General features: G+C 33.9%; 5 protein-coding genes across 7 annotated transcripts in view; 3 read left to right on the plus strand and 2 right to left on the minus strand.

The window, feature by feature from the left end:
- Window positions 1-3,583: 3,583 nt before the first annotated feature.
- On the plus strand, window positions 3,584-6,893 carry LOC102579755 (heparanase-like protein 2). The gene is made up of 8 exons (XM_015309275.1): window positions 3,584-3,712; window positions 3,926-3,962; window positions 4,498-4,681; window positions 4,923-5,080; window positions 5,153-5,386; window positions 5,475-5,664; window positions 5,745-5,870; window positions 5,960-6,893. The coding sequence occupies exons 1-8, from the start codon at window positions 3,584-3,586 to the stop codon at window positions 6,138-6,140; spliced, it is 1,239 nt and encodes a 412-aa protein (XP_015164761.1). The 3' UTR covers window positions 6,141-6,893.
- On the plus strand, window positions 6,198-6,893 carry LOC107060867 (heparanase-like protein 3). Its single transcript, XM_015309324.1, has one exon. The coding sequence runs from the start codon at window positions 6,217-6,219 to the stop codon at window positions 6,541-6,543; it is 327 nt and encodes a 108-aa protein (XP_015164810.1). The 5' UTR covers window positions 6,198-6,216; the 3' UTR covers window positions 6,544-6,893.
- A 103-nt stretch (window positions 6,894-6,996) lies between these two features.
- LOC102580075 (ensconsin) lies at window positions 6,997-9,625 on the plus strand. 2 transcript variants are annotated; one of them, XM_015309321.1, is made up of 6 exons: window positions 6,997-7,223; window positions 7,300-7,397; window positions 7,472-7,711; window positions 8,121-8,652; window positions 8,824-8,905; window positions 8,988-9,625. In XM_015309321.1, exons 1-6 carry the CDS (start codon window positions 7,201-7,203, stop codon window positions 9,213-9,215), a joined length of 1,203 nt encoding a protein of 400 aa, XP_015164807.1. In that variant the 5' UTR covers window positions 6,997-7,200; the 3' UTR covers window positions 9,216-9,625. The 2 variants fall into 2 exon arrangements, with proteins under 2 accessions (XP_015164807.1, XP_015164808.1); XM_015309322.1 differs by having other exon boundaries at window positions 9,024-9,625.
- On the minus strand, window positions 8,497-12,716 carry LOC102603726 (E3 ubiquitin-protein ligase RNF182). Of its 2 annotated transcripts, none has more exons than XM_015309323.1 (4): window positions 12,540-12,716; window positions 9,662-10,499; window positions 8,678-8,746; window positions 8,497-8,588 (listed from the first exon to the last, which is right to left on the minus strand). In XM_015309323.1, exons 2-3 carry the CDS (start codon window positions 10,424-10,426, stop codon window positions 8,702-8,704), a joined length of 810 nt encoding a protein of 269 aa, XP_015164809.1. In that variant the 5' UTR covers window positions 10,427-10,499; window positions 12,540-12,716; the 3' UTR covers window positions 8,497-8,588; window positions 8,678-8,701. The 2 variants fall into 2 exon arrangements, with proteins under 2 accessions (XP_015164809.1, XP_006348713.2); XM_006348651.2 differs by having other exon boundaries at window positions 8,504-8,588; window positions 8,657-8,746.
- A 3,166-nt stretch (window positions 12,717-15,882) lies between these two features.
- Window positions 15,883-17,339, minus strand: part of LOC102580401 (sarcoplasmic reticulum histidine-rich calcium-binding protein-like) — a 1,922-nt gene continuing 465 nt past the window's right edge. The window contains exons 2-3 of the mRNA XM_006348751.2: window positions 16,786-17,330; window positions 15,883-16,553 (exon numbers count right to left, since the gene is read on the minus strand). Of these exons, the coding sequence (XP_006348813.2) occupies window positions 15,901-16,553; window positions 16,786-17,330 (1,198 nt within the window). The 3' untranslated portion in view covers window positions 15,883-15,900. The remainder of the gene's footprint in view (window positions 16,554-16,785; window positions 17,331-17,339) is intronic.

A 17,339-nucleotide genomic window follows, 5' to 3' on the forward strand; every position in this document is an offset into this window, starting at 1 on the left:
ACTTTGGTTTTCATAAGTCTTTTTCTTTTTAACCTGTCCGATATTTATAGCTCGATTAAATTTGAATTTATATTAGAAAGTTTTATATTGAGAATAAAATATTTCCTAGTAAAGGCATTATCATACTTAAAGGGGTTCAAACTCCAAACATTTGGTTAAGGGTAAATAAATATTTACTACTCTATCACTGATTTTATAAGTTATTTTATTCGAGAAGCAAAACGTGACAAGTAAAGTTGAACGGTGAAAATATACTATTCCAAACCCATAAATGCATTCCGTGTATCTGCCTGATGCATTTATCACTTGATCATGATCTAGTGGATCGATTTTATGGTGAGTTAGAATTAAAATTGGTTCACGTTTTAAGTTAATGTTTTAACTATTTTTTTATAATTTAACTTTATCATGTCATAATGTTCTTCGAAAAAAATATAAATTCAGTTAAAATAACCACTAAAGTAGTTTAGGTAAAATAAAATAAACTTTGAAAGATTAGAAAAACAACATAGAGTGAACATTCAATCAATCAACTCAAGTAAAGCAAATAGTCTTTTATGATCAAGTAAATAAGGTTGGTTGATTGTATTAAATTCAGTTAATATAACTACTAACCGAAATATAAAACAGTCTATTTGTTTCTAATATTGTTTTAGAGTGAAACTAATATTTACGCACTATAACTAAAATAGTTTTAGCGGAAGTAAATGTGTACATTAACAAAGAGTGTGAAAGTCTTTATCAATATAAGTTAATTGATATTGAATCCAGTGTCGTTATACATTGTAGGCCTTTAGCGGCATGTACAAAGAGTGCTAAAATGTAATTGTCACTAGTAATTGCCTCCATAAATACATATATAGCCGTAATTAAGTTATTGTTGTTAATTAACTACTGCTAAAAATCATTTTTAACGTAGTAACAAACTATTTTAATCTAATTACAATCTCCATTTAGCTTCTATGAAAAAAAATTAAAAGATATCTACAAAAAATGTATACCTCATCTTCTTTTTTACCATCCCCACCTACCATTCCCACACTTCTCCCCAAATGAAAAAACCATGAAAATATATTCAGAAATAAAAACTCATTTATTTTCAACGGAAAAAGCTCAAAAATACCTCTAAACTATCGGAAATAGCTCAGATTTACCCTTAAACTATATTCTGGCTCAAAATTACCCTTCCCATCAAAGTATTGGGTCATGCTTACCCTTAGAAGTATGCTAAGTGCCACATGGACACCACATGGACGCCACATAAGCGCCAAACATTTCTGGTGACTGAATTAGCCACCACAAGGATGGAAAGTTACAAAGAGATATCTCAAATGTCCCCTCTTAAGAGAAATGAGGGGAAAATTAGATATTAGGGATCTTATTAGTCTACGTGGAAGTGGAAAATGTTTGGCGCTTATGTGGCATCCATATGGCGTCCACGTGGCATCCACGTGGCACTTAACATACTTCTAAGAGTAAGTATGACCCAATACTTTGACGGGAAGGGTAATTTTGAGCCAGAATATAGTTTAAGGGTAAATCTGAGCTATTTTCGATAGTTTAGGGGTATTTTTGAGCCTTTTCCGTCTTCTAAGAGTAAGTATGACCCAATACTTTGACGGGAAGGGTAATTTTGAGCCAGAATATAGTTTAAGGGTAAATCTGAGTTATTTCCGATAGTTTAAGGGTATTTTTAAGCCTTTTCCAATTTTTCAATTTGACCAAAAATAAAGAGACAATGAATATAGAATAAATGTCCTAAAATGATTGCGATGATGACACAAATGATGTGGTATAGTCATAATATAACAGTACTAGTTGGGAATGTATATATGATTCATACGAACGTTTCCAAATTTATATAAATCATAGTAAGATTTCAATTGAATTGTTACGTTACTTCATTTATTTTGACCCATTTATTTGAAAAGTCATTTTGAATTCAATCCATTGAGTCAATTCAATAATCAAACCATGACTCAACCTGTATAAACGTTAAGCGAGTTGAAATTGCTTTGTCACCTTAGAGTAAGAATTAGCTCACATGAAACACTTTTTTACTTTTCATGATTATAATGAATAGCTTTTACCATGCTCTGAGGATCATAGGAAGCATTAGTCATGTGACAAGGGTGAAGCTAGCATTTCAGTTATGAATTTGATTGAACGAATAACTTTGTATTTGTATTTTATAAAATTATTGAATAAATATAAAATTTTAATTTAGAATTTAATAACTTTAGAAGTCTAAAATTCTTGTATGCAATTTATCCCAAAATATCCAATAAGGCAGTCATCTAAAATATAATTAAGATTACGTTTAGTGCATGTATTGACATAAAAATTATGAAAATTCAAAAAAAAAAAAGGAAAAAGAAGGAAGTATTTTAGTTTTTCTTTTGATTAGTTGAAAATGGTATTTGAAAATTTGAGTTATATTTGGACATGAATACGAATTGAAATTATCTTTCAATTTTTGTGAATAATTTAAAGTAAAAATTATGAAAATAGGAGTTTTTCAAATTCCAAAAAAAATCAATATTCAACTTAAAATTGAATTCTGGAATTTTAAAAAAAAATTATCCTCATCCTACAGAAATTGGTCTTGTTAGAAATTTATAGTTGAGATAATCTTTTAATTTATTTTTGAGGGAATGCCAATTATTTTCTTACCAAACCTCATTAGAAATAACTTTCCTAGAATCGATAGGATAATATAAAAGATCGATCTCTTAATTATATACAAAAAAGAAGAAGTTGTGTTTGTCTTAAATACTGCTTCTTCTTTTTTTAATATCTTAAATACTGCTTAATCCCAAAATTAAACCTTTTTTTATTTAAATAACATAAAGCAGGAATTTCAGACCATAAAGGATAAGTTAAATTTGTGAAAGATATAATATAGTTAAAGTAGGTTTCAACTTTATAATGTCACAATATACATATTTTTTATACCATCATAGTAAACGTATATAATAATATAATAATACGGTGACCTAAAATTGACATTAAATAGAAAAAATATATTAATATTGTAAGAATTTCTTACACCGCTAGTGGATATTATATTATTTTACTTTATTTATACTATAACGATTTATTACTTTAATCTTTAGATTTTACAATTATAATACTTAATAATATAAATTACCTTTTATTACGAGTCAAAATTATTGGTAGTGTAATAATTCTTTACATTGTCAGTATATTACATAAACTCAAATCCTACTTGTAATAATTAGACGGAATTTATCTTTTGTTGAGTCATCTCGAAATTTGAACTCTTAATATCTCGAATAAAAAAAATAATTAATATTTTTTCTTAATAAGAATCATAGTAGCTTTAGTACATAACTTAATTTTTGTAGTAGTAATCAGCTAGGATTCATAATCCTTAGCCACTATATTTTTTTTTTCTATATAAACGTATCAAACTTCAAATTTTTTATTACATTCTTCTTCTTGCTCTCTCAATTTTTTATTTTTATTGATCATGGTTTCAAGAAGAACTAGATTTTTTTGTTTGGTGTTTTTAGTTTCATCATGTTTTTTTGATTTGTCTAATTCAGATGAATTAAAAGTTATGGTGAAAGGAGTCACATCTATAGCCCAAACAGATGATAATTTCATATGTGCAACTTTAGATTGGTGGCCAGAAAATAAATGTGATTATAATCAATGTCCGTGGGGAAAAGCTGGTCTTCTTAATTTGGTAAATATTTTTCGATTTTTATTACCTCTCATAGTTTTGTAGTTTTGAAACAACCTCCTTACTTCGTTAGGAGTAAGGTATCACATGTAAGGGTAAGGTCGACTACTCTGGTTATGTTATTGTTATGTAATTATTTTTTGAAGAAAACAAAATTATGAGATTTTTTTTAATTGATTGATTTTGATTATTATTTTTCTTTTTTGAATTGTGTAGGACTTGAAAAACAGGATTCTTGCAAACGCTGTTAAAGGTTAGTACTTAGTAGTACTAGTACTACAGTTTATTGCTTTAATTTCTTTATTATGTGTGTTTTATATGTATAAATACAGATTGACATAATTTGAAAATAATATTAATTTTTTTATTCTTTGAACAAGAAATAGAGCCTCCAAACTACCTAGTTCATTTAAACTCTGTATTTTTGACGTGAAATATAGATTTAGGTATGACAATTCATTAAAATTCTAACATAGATCTAAAGTTATAATTTTAATTGTACTATGAGTTTAGTTATAAGAATCTTATAACTCGAACTTCATCAAGTTGAATCTTCCTCTGTATTACTGCTAAACAAAATACTATTATTGTTTTTTGCTTTAAATTGGAATTTAATTATGGAAAATTGTCTTTTACTTGCATGTTCTCATAGTTTCCATGCCCAATCTTGTTTTTATTCTCTCTAAAAAAAAAGTTGGTAAATATACGTTATATTTACACTTTTTTTTTTGTTTTTGCTTCTAAATAATATTTTATAATCTTAATTTTTAAATTTTAATTTTTTGCAGCATTCAATCCACTAAGACTCAGAATAGGAGGTTCATTACAAGATCAAGTTTACTACAAAGTTGGAAATTACCCCAAAAATTGCTCAAATTTTGAGAAAAAATCTGATGGACTTTTTGGATTTAGTGATGGCTGTCTTCACATGAATAGATGGGATGAATTGCATGACATGTTCAACAAAACAGGGTAAACAAAGCATTCCGCGTTCACCTAGGGTCCTGACCCTCTAACGGGTGTAACGTGACCCCCCTTCATTCTTGGCCTTATTTTATTTTGTTCGATTCAAGAATTAGTTATGCATGATAATAAACACTAACTTATGATCAATCAAACACGATATTACTTATGCTGGATTTTATGTTGAGATTATATTTGTTAGTGTAACACCTAAGCCTAAGTTTGTTTGTTTTTTGTGAAATTTATGCAGGGCTGCAATAACATTTTCATTCAATGCTTTAATTGGAAGAATACCATCAGATGAAAATAATACAACTCTTTGGGTTGGAGATTGGAATCATTACAATGCAAAATCATTGATGAAATACACTATCAATAAGGGATACAAAATTGACTCATATGAGTTAGGTAAAAAATAAATTTTGTGCAAAAAATCGTTTTTTAAAAAAAAAAAAAAATACTAACATCAATTTTTTATAGGTAATGAGCTTTGTGGAAGTGGAGTTGCTGCAAAAATAAAGGCTCATCAATATGGTAATGATGTTAAGAAATTGAAGAAACTTGTCACACATATGTATCCTAACCCTGCTAATAGACCAAAAATCTTGGCCCCTGGTGGATTTTATGATCAAAAATGGTTCCAAGAGTTCCTTCAAACAACCGGTCCGGGCATAGTCGATGGATTGACACATCATATTTACAACCTTGGAGCAGGTATGTACCAATGTGTGTTGTTGCATTCCGAGGCAGATCCAGGATTTAAACTCTGTGTTAAGAAAATGTTTGTATTGGTACATTGTAGGTGTTGATCCAACTTTGATTGACAAACTTCAGAATCCATTTTACCTAAGTCAAATAGCTCAAACATTTAAGAATGTTGAAAATGATGCTAAGTTGTTTTCCCCATCATCTGGACCTTGGGTTGGTGAATCTGGTGGAGCTTATAATAGTGGTGGCAAAACCACTTCACACACCTTCGTTAACGGTTTCTGGTAACTCTTCATATCAAGCCTGATAACACGTGATAACACGTAAAACAAATGTTCTTATGTTAGTATTGGTGTTGTTGTAGGTACTTGGATCAATTGGGAATGACATCAACTTTCAACCATAAGGTATACTGCAGACAATCTTTAATAGGAGGAAACTATGGTCTTCTCAACACAACAAGTTTCGTCCCAAATCCAGATTACTATGGGTACTTAAAACGCGATTCTCGTGATCTAAAATTTCCTTATTTCATACTAAAGTTCAGGTATCTTACAAGTTTCTTGATGATATCTGCAGTGCTCTTCTATGGCATAAGCTTATGGGAAAGAATGTGCTTTCTATTACTCATGAAGGCTCTCCTTACATCCGCACTTACGCACATTGCTCAAAGACAAGTGTAAGTTACAACAACGCTATCAAAGATTTCAACTTTACTATGGTCTTTTTCAGAAACAGTCTCTCTACCTCGACGAGGTAGGAGTAAGGTCTGCATACACTTTCTCTGAAAATTCCTTGTTTATGTCTTTCAGGGTATTACAGTTCTACTAATCAACATGGATAAGTCAACTACCTTTGATGTCTCTGTTGTCAATGACTTGAATATGTACGCTGAAAGTGTTGCGTCTGTTGAGTATATAAATCCAAATCCTGATAGTGTTGAGTCTATACATCCAAGAGAAGAGTACCATTTGACTCCAAAAGATGGAAACATTCAGAGTGATGTCTTGTTGCTAAATGGAACTCCGTTGAAGCTCACTTCCTCATTGGACATCCCGGTAATGAAGCCTAAGCTCGTTGATCCAACATTGCCCATCAGTGTTGCTCCTCAATCTATCGTCTTTGCTACCCTGAGAGGGTTCCAGGCTCCTGCTTGTGCATAGAGAATTCACAGAGTTTAATTTATTAGTTTAGTTTTTAGATATGGATAAATACATTAGGTCCTTCTTATCAATATGTTTAGAAGTTTCAGATTAAACTTTAGTTTATTTTATTGTTTTAGTAAAGTTGCTTTATATTACATTGTCAGTTTTGCTTTCTTTATTTCCTCTGTTGGTTTCTGATTAAGGAATTTGAATCTATATAACCTGAAAAGAACTCAAGATTCCTACTTTTTCAACTTTCTCGACATACCTAAAGTACCGCGGTTTTTCGAGTTTCATACCTGAGTATCCTACCTGAACTGAGGTGTGCTTTGATAAATAGTAGGTGATAGTACAAGTATGAAACTCGACAAAATGGGATACTTAAGGTGTGTTTTTGACGTCAACTCTTAAACGGAATTTGAATCACTTCAAGAAAAAGCAAAGCATTTAGCACAAGAAAAGAATGCTTGATAACTTTGTTTGAAGATCCAAAACCAAAGCCTTACATGCAAAGATACCTTAACTTAGTCATTAAAATTCCTTCAAAAGCAACAAAGCTTTTATACCTGACAAAAAAGCTTCCTTTTTTCTTGTGCTTCTTCAAATAAAAAGTTTGAATTTTTTATCTGATCTTTGAAATAGCTTCAATATAAGGCTCCATTACACAAAGAAAGAATGGATATGCTTAAGCAAATGAGGTAACGACCGTCAACTTCAAATTCTAGCATAAGAAATAACTTTTTCATCGTGTTGCAATTAACACAACTGTTCTAGGGTGAAATTTACCGGTATAGGAGAAGAAGAGAAAGGAAGCAGCAGCAGCAGTACAAGAGATAGAACAATACCACCACAGAAAACTCAACCTTTAAAAGGTAGTAACTCAGACTCAAAATTTAAATCATGGGAAAACAAGAACATTCTTAAAATTTAGTTTTTGTTTTGGCAGACACGAAAAGATTACCTAGCTGGTTGCACAAACAGTTTATAAGGACAATGAGTCGTGATTATGATTCCAGTGATAGCGTTGACTATCCAGCTGCGGTGGCTGCAGCTGCATTTGCTGTAACATCAATTGAAGAAAAGAGCGAATATGACCACAGAAGGACAAATAGTGGAGGTGATAAAACTTTGACAAAGATCAAAAGTAAAGCAGAGGATAATGATAAGAAACCTGAAAAGCTTTCAGGTAGGAAGAAATTTCTAATGTTTTCTCGTCTTTCTTGTTCATAAGAATCATAATAAACGAGCTGTAGATGGAACGAGGATTAGAGGGCGTGGCTACGAACCATGATGTCAGGGGTTTGAATCCCTCCTTTCCTACAACTGGTCCAAAATGAAAATACCTTTCCCTCTGGGGGTAGGAAAATCGACCCTTTTCCTCTCAATAACCAATTCCAGAACAAATACACATCCTCGTGATTTCTATCCAGTCACTTAGGCATTGAAAAATTGAATTACAAAATTGTGAAATGAATAAATAAGGAAATCAAGAAATAGGTTCAACAAATAGTTTGAACCATTGGATTTCTTAGTTAAATAATGAGGACTAGTCATTTTATTTACATCCTAACATGTTTCGCATTTTCTTGTAACAGATGAAGCTTCAAAATCAAGTTCAAAACTTCCATATAAAAGTGATCCAATAAGGTCAACAACAATCAATCCAGAGCCAGTTAAATCTGTGCCATCTATTAAAAAGAAACCAACTTTTGGAGATAGCAAACCTGAAAGTGAAGTTGTTGAAAAGGCCAAAAAAGCTCCATCCTTTAGGAAAATGCCAACGTTTGGAGATAGCAAACCTGAAAGCGAAGTTGCTGAAAAGGCCAAAAAAGCTCCATCCATTAAGAAAACACCAACGTTTGGAGATAGCAAACCTGAAAGTGAAGTTGCTGAAAAGGTCAAAAGAGCTCCATCTATGAAGAGAGCATCTACATTTCCAGACCAAAGCATCGATATCAGACCTCCCAAGGCTCCTGAAGTTCCTGTTTCCGCTCCTGCTGTTCCGCCAACTAGGCAATCTTCATCACAACCAGGCATGGCTAAAGCGCCAAATACAATAAAGCCTGCAAGTGGAAATTCTCAGGCAGATATTTGGGAGAAAGAAGAAATGGAGAAGATCAGAATAAGGTACCTTGTTAAATTGATGCCTTACCATTGACATCACACTAGAAAACCTTCACTTATACCCTTTTCTCCGAGAAGGACAGTGAAAGTGATATACCTGCATATTGACAGTAACATTTCATTGTTCTATTTATGAACTACTTGTTACCCTTTTACTAAGAAGAGAAGTTTCAGGTACAAGAAGCTCATAAATGAGATTGTGGACTGGGAGACAAAGAAGAAGAAGAAAGCAAAGCGCGACTTGGAGAAAGTGGAGGTTGATTCTATCTGAAATTTTTCTTATAGTTGATCTTCTGGAATTCATTTATTTACCAAGTACATACTGAATGAAATTACAGGCTGAACTATTATCAAATGAAAAAATGAAATTACAGGCTGAATTAGACAGGCGTAGGGCAAAAGCCAGGAAACATTTCAACGATGAGGTTGGAAGGATTGAAGGCATTGCAGGAGGGGCCAAAGAACAAGCAGATCAACATCGAAAGAACGAAGAGCTAAAGGTGATAGAGAAGGCAAATAAGATCAGAGTCACTGGAAAAATGCCATCAACTTGTTCATGCTTTTAAAAGTACCATTCATAAGAAATCTGTAAAAAATGTAAATTGGTAGATCCAACTTTAACTAAATTTGTTGGAAAAACATGTAAATATACTAAGGCACAATACTCGCCGTGTATAAGCTTTCATAAGATTATCACAAATCACTAGTGATGTCAAGTTTTAATCCTTCGGAGGGAAATAAATCTATCTCAATACAGTTATAGTAGAAAGAGCAACCCCATGATATCATTCATCCATTAACAATAGCAGATACAAACTTTGAAGGAATATTAACCTTAACATCCACAAAAACCAACAACTATTTACACCATCTCTTGATATGAAAGCTAAGATCAAACTGATGAGACATTGTTTACTAGTGCAAACAGTACTATGTATTACATCCTCGAAACTCTAAGAAATAATTCTCAAACAAATTGAACAGAAATACTTCAAGAAGTAATCTCTCTCACCAGCCAATCTAGAGCAGGATAAGCGAAGTATATAACTAGCAAAGATGGAAGTCCAAAGAGAATTGTGATCACCAGGTATAGAATCAAGATGCCCACACTAGAAGGTATCACAAATATAACAACCAGAAGAAGTACAACAACCAACGGAAATTTGGATGTCAACCGGAAAAAGAAATCAAGGGACTTCTGAAGAGAAAACTGGGTCCTTTGCATTGTAGGGGTATCATTTGTATTGCTAGGACCACTAGTGCCAGACCCCGAAGAGCCTATACGATGAGCCCTCCTGCAGTTCATGACAGAACTCGGGGTCCTGGTATTTGAAGTACAAGGGGAGGAGCACATTAATTGATCCCTGTATATGGCAGACGGAGACTTCATCCTGTCACCATTTCTGCTCTCCACCATCCAGAGGAGGAAGAAGTTCTTGCTAGGAAACTTGAGATTTCCCTGGTAAAACAATCTAAGTGTCAACAAATTACACCATGGGCAGGAAACGAACAATGGAATCTGGATTTGTTGGGTGGATATCTTCACGGAAGCCGATTTAAGTCCCAACAGACAATTTTTACAAAGAGAGTGGCCACACCACAATACATAGGGAACATTCTCAACAATGTTAAATGATTCCCAACATATTGGGCATTCTAGTCCTTCCTCAGTGCTAATATCATCGTCATCTGAGTACTCGTGACAAGTTTGACTGGGCGTAGCAGAATCCTTTTTCTGACCAAAGCTTGTGATGACATTTGAAATGGATTTCCACATAGAGACAGAAAAACTAGTACAATAAAGATCTGACAGAAAACACTTTGTTCAATTTAAAGCACCTCTTTTGAACCTGAAATATAGAATTTAAAAATGTGACGTTTATCAGCCATCTCTAAGAAAACAACTATGAAAAAGAGAAGAGCTGATGTTTGCACGCCTCATAAGCTGCAATCACAGCCCCCTCAGATAGTTTTCAACAGAAATAATGAATAGCTTCATATCATTATGTGTCAGCAAGAAAAAAATATTTTTAATATTCTCTAAATTGCTAGAAAAACAAAGCATCTAGACCCCCTCCCATCCAAAAAGAATACCTGAAATGGACTCTATTTTCCCTCTAAGTGGTGAAAATTGTAACCAAGGTCAAACTTATTCCTCCAAACGAACCCTTTCGATGGTATGAGCAGATGGGCTATCGACTGCTATGTTGGCAGAAAAGGAGTTTTTTACTGGTTTCTGCACCTTTGGTACTAGTCAAATCATACTCTTGACTGCACATTCAACCATTCATCTTAACATTCAAATCCTTACAACCATAGTCCTACGGATATTTTAGTGCTTAACTCCTATAAAACATCATGGGTTCACAACATCTATAGAACTTGCCTTTCATTTCGGTCGATATCATCTAACCATATAACACTCCTGTAGCAATCCTCCATTCAGTCATCCTATTTTAATTTCATATGTTATGTCTTCATCTAAGAAATGAGCACCACCATTCTCTAAATTTCTACCTTATAATTTGTAATCATAATTCAGTTCTAGTTTCACCGTTGTTGCCATAAATTGTGGTAATCTACTGGATATGCATACATCAATGTACTCCTCAGGTATATAGTTAGAATATATCCTTCACTACAAGATTATCCTTCACTCAATGGGAGATATCTTTTTTTTTTATGACAAGGGAAACCCGCAGCTGCTACCCTTTGGGTGCGCAAAGGGTAAAACCCCCGCTCCCATGCAATAGCTCAATGGGAGATATCTTGACACTAAAGATTCAGCTCTTGGGTACTACATCAATCAGTCCAGTCTCGAAGAAACACTCTTAAAGGAGGAAAAAGCGACCTGGGCCACTCTAGCTCATTTTATTATAACAACAATGATGATGTCATTATCGCAAGTTAGCCAGGGTCAATTATATGTCTCCTCACAATTATAGAACTTCATTCAGACCCGAGAAATTTGACATGTACAATTAGATTCTCTACATATTCTACTAGCATACAAATCTCTAACAACACTAAAAGACTCCTAGCAAAAATTAGACCAAAATTTACTTTTTTTTTAAAGATTTTACGATGATTACCTATCCCCTTTAACACATTCCATCACCATACTTTCACATCTATACACCGATGCATTAAGAGGTCGATGTTGGACATGATAATCATCACAAACGACCTTCTTTCATTTCACTCTTTATGTTTGCTACTTGCATATTCTGCCAAACATGATCATTTCTAATCATATCTAATTTTGTACAACTGCACATTAATTTTGCAAATGATGACAGTCGTAGGGGTAAACCTGCATACACACCACCCTCCCCACACCCTACTGGTGGGATTACACTGTGTTGTTGTTAATGACAGCTATGGGATCTGAAACCATGTCCTTCCGGAACCAGAGACTAAATTTGATACCTTAAACCACTCTAGTTCATTTCACACTCCCAAAATTTACTAATCCAATGACAAGAACTGATTCAAACAGTCATTAACAAGACACATAGCATTACAGGCACACCAGCAAATTTCAAAAATCAAAACTTTTCCTCTATAAACTCAAATTAAAAACATAAAACAAGAGAAACCACACTAACAAAGCTCCAAACCCCCCAAAAGGGGTTAAAGCTAGAATCTTGAATTCCAATTTCCACAATACTTGGCAAATCAACAAACATTACATCAATCACAAAATACCCACAAAAAAATTCAACCCCACAAACAGATTCATCCATCTCACATGTAACAAAAATTCCAAAATACAACAAATCCACAAAGTTCATAAAAATCCAATCTTGAAATCAAACAACCATCAAAACAAGATTTTTTATTTTTTTTGCAGAATCAGAAATGAAAGATTCAAGAAAAGATGAACTTACTTGAATTAAAAGATGATTTTCATAAATTGCCAAAAAAAATTGTACAGAAAGAGAAGAAAAAGAGAGACCAAAGCAAATAAAAATGGGATTTTTTGTGTGTAGGTCTCTCGTTTTCTTTCTTTCTTTCTGTACGTCTGTATTCGGAGAAAACTGCGAGGAGATTTTACGTGGGACTATACTGTAGATACCAGGTAGACAAGTGGAATGCTTTTTTATTAAAAAAAAATTATTTTTAATTTTGATAAAACTTTTTTTTATTTTTTGTTTTGTTAGGAAAAAATAGTAGGTGTAGGAGTACAATTTTTTCTTGTGTTGCTATTTTTGGAATTTGTTGAAGAATAGATTTTTGCTATATTTTGATTAATATCTACTTTGACGGCTAAACTTCATTAAATGTGGGGACAAATAAATTATCGGTTAAATTTCTTTCAATTTTACGTAATGTATATATATATTTTGTGGAGAGGTTAAAAAGAATAATGCAAAACATTTTGATTCTTTGTTTCATCATGGCACACACCCCGACTACCACCATCATAAGTACCTTCCAGCTAAGAGGATCAGAAAATGTCTTTCCGTCATACAATTTTATAGACTCGTATTTTTTAAATAGACGAATTTCCGTTATTCATTTATCATTTGACGGTCATCTTATGATGCGGCAAGCATATTATGATGTGATATTTAAAGACGGAAAAATAGCTTTTTAGTCTTGCTTAAACTTTCTTGAGGAACTGAACTTCCTTGAGATAAAAAATAAAGTGTGAGGTAGTAGACAATTAAGAGAAGATTATATTTTCATTACTAAGTTCTATAAATAAACTGACAAAATATTTATTCACTTTCTGTAGTTGCATAACAATTTTATGGTTGGGTTGATTACTTGGTGTTAAGTTCTTTTCATCTAAATGGTTGTATATCTATGTAATGTATCAATTTTGTATAAGCAATATATAATCATGCATATACAATGCATAACTATGTATCAATGATGTATATTCATTCATATACGTTATTATACAATATTTATATTGCAGTAGAATTTTTTTGTATTCTCGACCAGCTCAATTTCCTTTAAATAGCTCCAGATTTTAGTTTTGAGTTCCTTTCAATATATCGAGTCTTTCAATATATTATTCACTCAAAACAATATAAGAAAATTGGTTTTCCAACTAAATTCATCCAGTGGATAATGATATGTGTATCTACTCCAAAATTCACTGTCAAACTTAATGGGGAGGGCTATGGATATTTTGAAGGCAAAAGAGGGTTGAGGCAAGGAGACCCTATGTCCGCTTTGCTATTTGTGTTGATCATGGAGTACCTTACAAGGTTACTTAAGACCATGGCTTGTCTACAGGAGTTCAAATTCCATCCTATGTGTAAAGGCCAAAAATTGACTCATCTTATATTTGTTGATGACCTGATGATTTTTTGTATAGGAGAACCAAATTCTGTCAAAAGAGTCATGGAAGCTTTGACTCATTTTAGTGGTACTACTGGACTTGTGGCAAACATGGAGAAGTCAAACTTGTTCCTAGCAGGAATGACTGAAGAAACTGAAAAGCAACTGTTGAGTATAACTGGATTTACAAAAGGTGCTTTCCCTATAAGGTACTTGGGTCTCCCACTCACTTCAAAGAGATGGAGTAAAATGGAATGTCATCAACTTGTGGATAAACTTACAAGTAGGATTAAAAACACTTATGCAAAGCAACTTTCCTATGCAGGGAGGCTTCAAATTGTGTTGGCAGTGTTGTTTTCCATTCACAGTTTTTGGGGTTCAGTATTTATACTTCCTCAAAGTGTAGTAAAGGAGGTGGACAAGAAATGTAGGGACTATTTGTGGGGGAGAAGTGGTGAAAAAAAGAAAGTTTCATTGGTGTCTTGGGAAAAGGTATGCTGTCCAAAAAGACAAGGAGGTCTTAATATAAAAGGGTGTGGGAAATGGAATGTTGCATCTGTAGGCAAGCTGGTATGGCAAATAGTTGTAAATAAAGAATCTCTATGGGTGAAATGGGTGCATGGGGTGTATATCAAAGCAGGAACTGTTTGGAATCATAAAGCCCCAACTGACAGCAGTTGGTATTGGAGGAAAATAACATCACTAAAGGACCAAATGCAGCATTGGTATACAAATGGAAAATTCAATCTCACATGTAGTGGAGAATACTCAATAACCAGAGGGTATCATGCACTACTGGGCCAAAGAGAAAAAATGAAAAATGCAGAGTTAATCTGGAACTCTGTATCACTACCAAAACAGAGGTTTACTATGTGGTTAGCAACACAAAAAAGACTGCTCACAAAAGAAAGGTTATTGAACATGAAGATACAAGTGAATGACAGTAAATGTTGTTTATGCCAAGATACAGTGATGGAAACTAATAAACACTTGTTTGTAGACTGTGAATATGCTACAAAGGTGAGAGATGCACTGCTAAGTTGGTCAAAAATCAACCTGCCTACAAGAGAGTTGAACAACATATTGGAACTGATAAAGAAGAAACAATTGGAAGAAATTACAAAAAAGGAAGTAGGTGGCAGCACTGTGGGGGGCTATGGTATACCATATTTGGAAAGCAAGAAACTGGAAACAGTTTAAAGGAGTCAGCTTACAATATTCTGACATAGTAAAGGAAATCACTCGTGAAATAGTGGGAAGGATAGAAATGTATAAAGATTCAAAAAGAGCTATTAGTTTGAGACCTTGTACTCACTCACTCCTTAGCAGGGGTAAGGAGGAATGGTGCTTTTAGCTTGTAAGTGGCTTTTTTGTTAATAATAATATATACATTGGTTGCCAAAAAAAAAACAATATAAGAAAAAATGGTGTAAATATCAGAATTTAGACTTAGCACAAACTTCATTGGTAGACCACAACTTCATTAGAAATGCAAAATGATGAATACCCACTTATAAAATGACTTCAATACATAATTGAATTTATTATATTCGTATTATAATTATCATTTTATCTATTATTTTTTTTAAAGTATATCAAATTAATTAGACAACTAAAAATGGACGAAAAGAAACATAAGTCACGTTACTTTTAAAGTTTTTATAGCCAATTTTTTTTTGAATCAAATCAAAATTATATATATTCTACTACTTGACATGTACATTAATATTTGCATGGCAACTCATAGCCACACTGTACATGTTACCATTATTACAATTCAAATCAAACTATAGCTAAAAACCTAAATAAAACTTTAGGAAAGAAATCAAAACAAAAGAATTGATCAACATATCATGATATTCTATGTTACAATTAGTCTATACTTCTTATTATTACAATAACAATAATAACGTATCTAGTATAATTTCATAAATAGGGTATGCTTTTTAATTATTATTACTTGAAAAAACTTCCAGCCATCTTAAGATAATCTGTTTTGTTCCCATCTTCCTCATTAGAATGTTTGGTGGGGCTACGATTTCCATCACGATCGTCGGAATCTTTCTTGAACATACCTTGAGCCATTTTCATGACCCCACCCATCCCACCTCCAGAATCTCCATCCTCACCCCTTGGACTTCCATCACCGTTGTCCGACTTTTTCTTGAGAAATCCTTGAGCTTTTTTGATATAATCGCCATACCCTCCACCAGATTCACCATCACCTTTCTCTGGATTATCATCATCTCCAGATTTTTTCTTGATCATTCCTTGAGCTTTTTTGATGTAATCGCCATACCCCCCTCCAGAGCGACTATCATCTTCATCTGAATGTTCATCATGTCCATGACCCCCAGATTTTTTCGTGGGCATTCCTTTACTTTCACCACGTCCAGATCTCGAGTGATCATCATCTTCCTTTGAACGTTCACGGTTGTCACGATCACCAGATTGTTTCCTAGGCATTCCCTTACCTTTCCTTGTGTGCTCGCCATACTCATCTCCGGAATGATCATCACCTTCCTTTGAACGTTCATGTTCATGTCCATGACGGTCACCAACTTGTTTCTTAGGCATCTCTTTACCCTTTGGCATATGTTCGTCGTGGCCTATTGTAACATGATATCATTAAATAATATGATCATTATACATTCAATTTAGATCAAACAAAGGTCCTCTTTTCAAGATTTCATCATCACTCAAAAAGCAAAAATAAAATAATTATGTGTTTGGTCAAGAAAAAAGAATAAAAAAATTGTAACATAATACAATCAACTATAAAATGTAGGTATCTAACCGCTTAAGCTTTTAATATAACAACGACATGATATACATACTCACCTCTAGCATGATCTTCATCACCTTCCTCACGATCATGACCGTAATTGTCACCGGATTGTTTCTTTGATGGTATCTTCTTCTCTTTCCTGGCATGCTCTCCGCGCTCATCATCATCTCTTGCATTGCCCCGTGGGAGGGACTCCGATGAGTTCTTGCTCTCCGCATTACTAGAAGTACTTTTTTTGGATCCAACACTAGCACCAGCACCAGCTTTGTTGGGTTTCACATTCTTAAGCTCGTAGCCATGGAGATAATCCTCAGCTTGGCCGATATACTTACCGATTCCATCATCTCCTAGTTTCCCGTAATGGGTAGCGGCCGCAAGGAGGTCAGCGGCGGCTCCAGCAAGCTTTCCGGTGTCCAATTCTTCTTTTGGCTTGCCCTCGCCGCCGCCACCTAATTGGGACTGTGCAGCTGCAGCCACCAACTTCGCGCTAGCCATTAGCTCAGAGGTTGTTGGTTGTTTGTGCTCATTTGGGTTAGGAGCACCGCGGCCGGCACTGCCTGCCGCCGTCTTACCACCACCACGTCCGGCTCCGCACGGCCTGCCGCCA

The sequence above is a fragment of the Solanum tuberosum genome, unplaced genomic scaffold (genome assembly GCF_000226075.1).
Source record: "Solanum tuberosum cultivar DM 1-3 516 R44 unplaced genomic scaffold, SolTub_3.0 scf00103, whole genome shotgun sequence".
NCBI lineage: Eukaryota > Viridiplantae > Streptophyta > Magnoliopsida > Solanales > Solanaceae > Solanum > Solanum tuberosum.

Excerpts from the sequence above, each read along its gene's own strand:
- LOC102579755 (XM_015309275.1), top strand. The coding sequence starts at position 3,584 with ATGGTGAAAGGAGTCACATCTATAGCCCAAACAGATGATAATTTCATA. Across the intron at positions 3,963-4,497 it reads TCTTGCAAACGCTGTTAAAG|CATTCAATCCACTAAGACTC; the intron begins GTTAGTACTTAG and ends AATTTTTTGCAG. Across the intron at positions 5,871-5,959 it reads CCAAATCCAGATTACTATGG|TGCTCTTCTATGGCATAAGC; the intron begins GTACTTAAAACG and ends TGATATCTGCAG.
- LOC107060867 (XM_015309324.1), top strand. The coding sequence starts at position 6,217 with ATGGATAAGTCAACTACCTTTGATGTCTCTGTTGTCAATGACTTGAAT.
- LOC102580075 (XM_015309321.1), top strand. The coding sequence starts at position 7,201 with ATGGATATGCTTAAGCAAATGAG. Across the intron at positions 7,398-7,471 it reads GAAAACTCAACCTTTAAAAG|ACACGAAAAGATTACCTAGC; the intron begins GTAGTAACTCAG and ends TTGTTTTGGCAG. Across the intron at positions 7,712-8,120 it reads GAAACCTGAAAAGCTTTCAG|ATGAAGCTTCAAAATCAAGT; the intron begins GTAGGAAGAAAT and ends TTCTTGTAACAG.
- LOC102603726 (XM_015309323.1), bottom strand. The coding sequence starts at position 10,426 with ATGTGGAAATCCATTTCAAATGTCATCACAAGCTTTGGTCAGAAAAAG. Across the intron at positions 8,747-9,661 it reads ATCCTGCTCTAGATTGGCTG|GTATATCACTTTCACTGTCC; the intron begins GTGAGAGAGATT and ends GTCAATATGCAG.